Source organism: Neomonachus schauinslandi, unplaced genomic scaffold (genome assembly GCF_002201575.2).
Source record: "Neomonachus schauinslandi unplaced genomic scaffold, ASM220157v2 HiC_scaffold_861, whole genome shotgun sequence".
Classification (NCBI taxonomy): Eukaryota; Metazoa; Chordata; class Mammalia; order Carnivora; family Phocidae; genus Neomonachus; species Neomonachus schauinslandi.
The window spans coordinates 7,102-13,511 of NW_025409551.1; the positions used below are offsets into that span (position 1 = coordinate 7,102).

At 59.2% G+C, this 6,410-nt stretch overlaps 1 protein-coding gene across 1 annotated transcript; it reads left to right on the forward strand.

The window, feature by feature from the left end:
- Window positions 1-1,283: 1,283 nt before the first annotated feature.
- Window positions 1,284-5,871, forward strand: LOC123323785 (protein stum homolog; the record flags this gene model as incomplete). The annotated part of the gene is made up of 3 exons (XM_044912271.1): window positions 1,284-1,463; window positions 4,830-4,838; window positions 5,837-5,871. Coding segments are annotated over 3 exons (224 nt in total), but the record flags the coding sequence as incomplete, so codon positions are not given.
- Window positions 5,872-6,410: the final 539 nt, after the last annotated feature.

A 6,410-nucleotide genomic window follows, 5' to 3' on the forward strand; every position in this document is an offset into this window, starting at 1 on the left:
GGGGAACAGCTGGGTAATATGGGATGTTAGTGTGGTGGGCAGAATAATGCTTGCCCCCAAAGGTGTCCACACCCTGACCCCAGAGGCTGTGCAAGTATTCCCTTACACAGTAGAGGGGGCTCTGCACACGTGACTTGAGATGGGGGGATTTACCTGGAATATCTGGAGGGCCCATGTGCTCAAATGGTCCTTCCCCGGGGGGGCTGGTGGTCAGAGTCAGGGAGAGAAGATGAAGGGGTGGTGGAGGAGGGGCGGGAGCCAATACATGCGGCAGCCCCGGGAAGCAGGAAAAGAGCCTCCAGGAGGACCCCGAGGACATTTCCGACTTTCCATCTCCCAAATTGTAAGAGGGTGTATATTTATGTTGCTTTCAGCCACTGAGGTTGTGGTGACTTGTTACAGCGGCCACGGGGTGACCGACATGGACGGGGAGCGGGCCGGCGGCCACGGGGTGACACGGACGGGGAGCGGGCCGGCGGCCACGGGGTGACTGACACGGACGGGGAGCGGGCCAGTGGCGATGGGGTGACTGACACGGATGGGGAGCAGGCCAGCTGCCCTGCAGGGTGGCCTTGAGGCTCAGAGCCCACGGAGGAAAAGAGCCTGGCTCCAGGAAAATGCCAGTAAGTATAGTGCTGGTACCTGTGGGGATCTGGGAAGTCCTACCAGCTAAGGGACCTGGTCACACACATTACGTCGCTTTGTGCGTCATGAGTGTTCAATAAATCTTGGGCACCCTGTCCCTCCCTCAGCAGGTCTGGGGTGTCTGGGGGAACCCTGTCAGAGAAGGGTCTCTGAAACATCGGCACTGGCCTGCGCTCTCTCTGCAGGCACTTGGGGCCTCCGCGCCTGTCCCTTCGCAATTAGCATGTGTGCTGGGGGTCACTTCCTGGCGACTTCCGTGTCACCCCAGGGATGCTGGTTCCTACTTCCGAACTGCTAGGCCTTTACAGCCTTTGCCACGAGAGGTTGATGTCGTTCCCCCGGGCTGTTCACTGTCCTTGCAGGGGGTTGCACGGTGCCTCCCTTGTGGCAGGGACGTTTTGTCATGGCCCCAAGACTGTGCTGGGCCTGGGGCCAACCATCCACATGTCCTCAGGCTGATGCCTCGGCCCCCCAGCACGGGGATCAGAGGCGGGCCAGGTCTGAGTGGGAAGGTGCTGGACTCTGGCCGCCCCTCTCCTATTTCCCTGGGGGGGCGGGCAGCGGGGCCCCAGGCCGTCCGGAAGCACGCGTGTGGCTATGCCCCCCCAGTGCGCTCAGAAGCCTGTCCCCTCTCACAGGGACGTTTGTCTCGGCCTTCGCCGTGCTGTGTGGAGCCCGCACCGACCTCCCGGACAGGCACGTATGCTGTGTCTTCTGGCTCAACATCGCAGCAGCCTTCATCCAGACCCTCACGGCCATCGTCATGGTGGGCTGGATCATGAGCATCTTCTGGGGCATGGACATGGTCATCCTGGCCAGTGAGTAGCCGCCCATGCCACGCCTTCTGGGTCGGGGGCTGGGCCGGGATGCGGGGGCAGGGCTGGAGGAGGGTCAGGCGCCAGATAGTCTGGGTGGTTGTGGTCCTGCAGGGTGTTGGCGCCTTGCCAGTCACTAGAGTCCGCGGCCGCCTGGCAGAGGGGACCCTCCCCGCCGCCCCCACCCCTGCCCCACCGCACGCCCAGCCCAATGCCTGCAGGGAGTCCTGAGCACAGACAGGCAGAGACCTGAGCCTGAGGGTGTGAACAAGACCGGGCCGAGCTTCTCTTCAGCTCAGACGCATCGGGCATCCTCTTTGTCGAGGGAACTGTCCCGGACCACCCTGGGTAGCCGGGGTGGGGCCTATGTGAGGTGATGTCCCCTGGGCCTGGCGGCCCCAGTTTCCAGAAAGAAGGGAAACCCATGTGGCATCTGTGCCCACAGGAAGCCCTGTAACTGTGGGTTGTTTTGTTCTGTTTTGTTTTTATAGCCAGGACAGCGTGGTTTTCCTTTGACCTAAGCTTTGTTCCCTGTTGAGGGGACCTTCGCCACTCAGCTAGCACGAACTTGATTCAGACACAAAACTGTTTTGTGAAAGTGCCTAATGTTACAAAGGTCACCGAGATGACTTAACATCTATGAAATAACCTAGCAAGCTCTTAGAACAGATACCGCACGTGCCTTGGAGCAGCCCCGCGCGTGGCCTGCGTTTTCCCACGTTCTGTCCACGCCGCCACGAATTGCCGCCGATGGGCCGCCTCCCTCAGGCACCAGGCGCCTCGTGGTGTCTGACACAACAAAGCCACTCTTAGGCGGGACTCTCAGTGTCAGAGGGAGGGACAGCCGAGGCCGGACAGGGTTTGGGGGCCCTAGAATGATCTAGAATGACCTGTAGCTGACTCTATCTGAGCTCAGGATCCTCGGAGGATGCAGGGCACACACAGATGCCAGGGCCAGGCGAGGCCTCCGGTCAGTGACCAGTCAAGCCGCCGGCCAGAGAAAGTGCAGGCCCCAGAGCCGGAGAGATCCAGCGGAGCCAGTGGATTGGACAGACTGGCTGCCTGGGAGCAGGTCATCCAGCAGCAGAGGTCAGGAAGGAAGTGGGGAGCCTGTTGCCAGGACATCCCAGGCAGACCCTGGGAGGCGGGGGCAGCCAGAGAAATGGGAGGGGGAGAGCAGGCCTGGCTGGCGGCTGGGGGATGGGCTGGCCCCGGGGAGGACTAGGCTGGGGAGGGTCAGCAGGCTGGGGAGGGCTGCTCTCAGGGCAGGCGCAGCCCGTCAGGACGTCAGGGAGGTCGGGGACCCTGGGAGGGGAGCAGGCAGAGGAGTCAGAGACTGAGGCAGGCCCATCTTGGGCGCCTCGCCCTGCGCCCTTGACCAGGGATTGCTGAGACTTGCCGGCAGGCGGGGAGCGCTGCAGAGCCCGAGGCTTCCCCAGGGGCCTGTGGGATGGCCCACAGCCTCCTGATCCCTTTCCCAGTTGGAACCTGGGAGGCCTGCTCTGGGACACGTCCTCAGCCACTGTCAGAAAGCCTGACCCCTTTGACTGCTTCTTCCCGCGTCACCCCAGTGTCTCGCCAGGCACTTGGGCACTTGAGGACGGAAACTTTCCACCAAAGTGGAACGCGCCTACGTCACTGGGCCCCGTCTCAATAAAAGTGAATTAGTGCCTAGTCCCTAGAGCTTTCTGGTTATTTTTATCTTGGTCACCCTTAAAACCCAAGGGTTTTAAAAGCCACGGGGTCTGTATCTTAGAGATAACTGAAAGGGCCCCCTGATCAGGTCCTAGACAAGGAAGCGTGGACCCCGAGAAGTAAGATGGGGACCTGGTTACTTCCTCTCTTTGCACCACCCCAGACCGTGGGCCTAACCAGAAACCCCGGCCCTATGGCTGGTGCGGCGGGTGTGGTCGGGCGGCGGGATACCCGGTACGAGGAGTCCCGTTCCCATCCCACCCCAGGGCCCCGGGCTCTCGCTGTGGCCAGTCAGCTTCTTGGGTGTCTGCACGCTGGCCCCGGGGATGCTGGTTTTTTTGCGTCAGACTTTTCAGACAGCTGCACGAGAAAACCCGCCACACCTCGCCGCGGCCTGCCCTCCGGACTCAGCCACCCATCTCTGCAGGGGTGCCTTGTTCCAGAAATTAAACCCACCCTGGAAGGATGCGTAATTGCCACTCTTGAGATGCGGCTGCAGGCCAGGGTGACTCTGAGCAACAGCAAAGCATGCATGTCCCGGGATGGTGACTTTGCGGGGAGGTCCCACGAGTGACTCATCTGTCCTAATTGATAGTTGGGTGGGGGCCGTTCTTTCTGGGTTCACTCCAGCCCCTTCCCGCAAAAATGAAGGAAATTTCTCAGCTGGAACAATACAGGGTGAGTTTTTTGTTTTGTTTTAGATTTTATTTTTATTTATTTGAGAGGGAGAGAGAGAGAAGGAACAGGGAGGGGGACAGAGGGAGAAGCAGATTCCCAGCTGAGCAGGGAGCCCAATGCGGGGCTCAATCCCAGGACCCTGGGATCATGACCTGAGCAGAAGGCAGATGCTTGATGGACTGAAGCCACCCAGGCGTCCCAAGGATGACCTTCCACACAGCACTGGCCAAGGTGTCATCAGCACATACACTGTCCGGAAAAACCGCTAAGAGGACAAGCAGGGAATTCCAGATCTAAGTAGACGTTAAAACCAGAGACACAAGCAAGCGGCTCTGTTGATAATAATCACAAGCCAACCACAGACTGTCCTGGTCAAGGATGGAGAAATACGCCGTAGTTCTCCGCGCTCTCTCTGCCCCATGCCCACGGCAGGCATTGCCCCCCTCATCACGACACCATCTGCTCCTCCATCCACGTGTTCCCCACACAGGGCTTCCAGCATCTCCATCCGAGATGTCTGCAGGACGAAATCTGTTTGCCATGTCCCGGCCTCAGTCTGTCCCGAGGCATTAGAGTCTATGTATGTGGTTCCTGTCCCTATACGGGGTGACCAGACAGCTCAGGCGGAGCCTGACTGGGGCCAGGAGGGGGCACCTCAAAATCCTGAGAGTGTCCCACAGCCATCCCTCCACAGGTGCACCCAGCTGGTGTCTCCAGGCCGGGTGGGGGTGAGCCCAGAGCAGGGGTGGCCCCCGAGGGAGCTTCTTGGCGGGGCTACAGGCTGTGAGCCTGGGGAGGGGGGAGCCCCGGCCATGCGCCCCTGCAGCCCAGCACCCACCTGTGGTTCCCGGTCGCTGGACCCCGGGCACAGCGCTCACGCGTCCTGACACCTTTTAGACTTCAGCCAGTCCCTCCGACCTCTGTTTTCACCCTGTTTTCTCTTTCTCTTTTCCTCCTGTCCCTCCTGTGGCCTCACAACCCTGTGTTGCCCCCAAGTTTCCCAAGGTGAGTCTGCTGCTGGGTGTGGGGCCCCTGCCTGGGCTGCTTCCCCCACACCCCCACCGCCCCCCTGCACCCTCCGCACACACACTCACCGAGCTGGCCACTGGGCTTTCATCTTGTTTTTGGTTTTTATCTATTTTCATTTATTGTTGTGCTTCTGTTTCTTCTGTTTGTATTTTCTTTTTGTTTGTTTGGATTTCCAGCTTTTTAGTTTGGAAAACGTAGAAGCGTAGACAAAAGTCGAGGGCCTAGTGCACTGAGCCCCTAAGGGCCCACAGGCTGCAACAACACATAGTCACTCCTGTGTCATCTGTGACGTCTTATCTATTTCCTGCATTTCTGCACATTATTCAGACTTAAAATTGGTGAATAATTTGGTAAATAATGAAAGAAAACAACCGTTAGGTCCTCAGAAACTCCTCTGGGGCTAAGTTGCCAGCTAATGGTGAGGTGGGGGGCATTTCGCAAATTCAAACTCGTAACTTCATGCCTAAATATTTCAGTGGCTCAATTTCCCCAGGGATCTTGTGACACTGTTGTGTCTTAAAGGCTCGGAGTCGTCGGTCATGTTTGTCTGTGTCCCAGACGTCCGGCTGATTGAACACACACATGGTGACAGTCTTTTGTGTGCTGTCTTGCTGTTTTCCTTTCCGTCTTCCTCTCCGTCCACACATCCCAGGTACCTGGCGCTCGGGGATGGAGGCCCGCCCTAGTCTTCTGAGCCAGGGGCATGTCGATCACGGTGCCACCACCCCCCCTCCCCGGATGCCCTCCTGTCCTGTAACCGCACTAAACCCAAAGTTCCACAGTTCTTCCTGCATCTTTCCGTTCCTGGTGAAAAAGTCCATGCCCTCGGGGAAAGGTGGACCTTGAGTATAGCTGTCATTCACACCTTAGTGTGAATAAGATCTCATGACCATGTCACGGTTCGCAGGCACCTCCTAGAGAAATCCTGAAGGAAGCGGGCATCTAACCCTCTCTCCTTTGCTTCTTCCCCACAGGCTACAAGGAGCAGGGCATCCCACAGCAGCTGTGAGCCCGAAGGAGCCGCTGAGAATTCCAGGGCGGTCCCATGGGGGCCGTACCAGGCCGCAGGCGGCACCGGGACCTTTACGCACGCTTTTCTGCCATCTCCTGGGGTCGGAGTGGAAGAGGGGTATTTAAAAAACAGTATTTATTTTGAAAACGCATATGCTTTTCTTGGCAGGCTGCCAGGCTGCCAGCCCCCCATCCCCACCCCCACGCTCCAGAAAGACACAGGCCCCCAGAGCCTCTGGGGGGGCGTGGGGGCAGGGTTGTGGACAGCGAGACTGGGATGCTCGGCTCTCCCCTGCCCTGCACGTCTCCCTGCCCACTGTGAGGGCACCCTGGAGCTGCCGAGTCAGGCAGCAGGGGCTCACCGAGGGGCAGGGTGCGGTGGACCCTTCCTCTGGGTCCCCAGCCCCTGTCTGTTTGCGCTGCTGTCTCCTGGGGGCCGCGCCAGGACAGGAATGAGGATGCACATGTCCCCAGCCCGGTGTGGAAAGGCCTGCTGTGCCTTCCTGGGGATGGACCCCTGAAAGTCTCTCCTGGCCC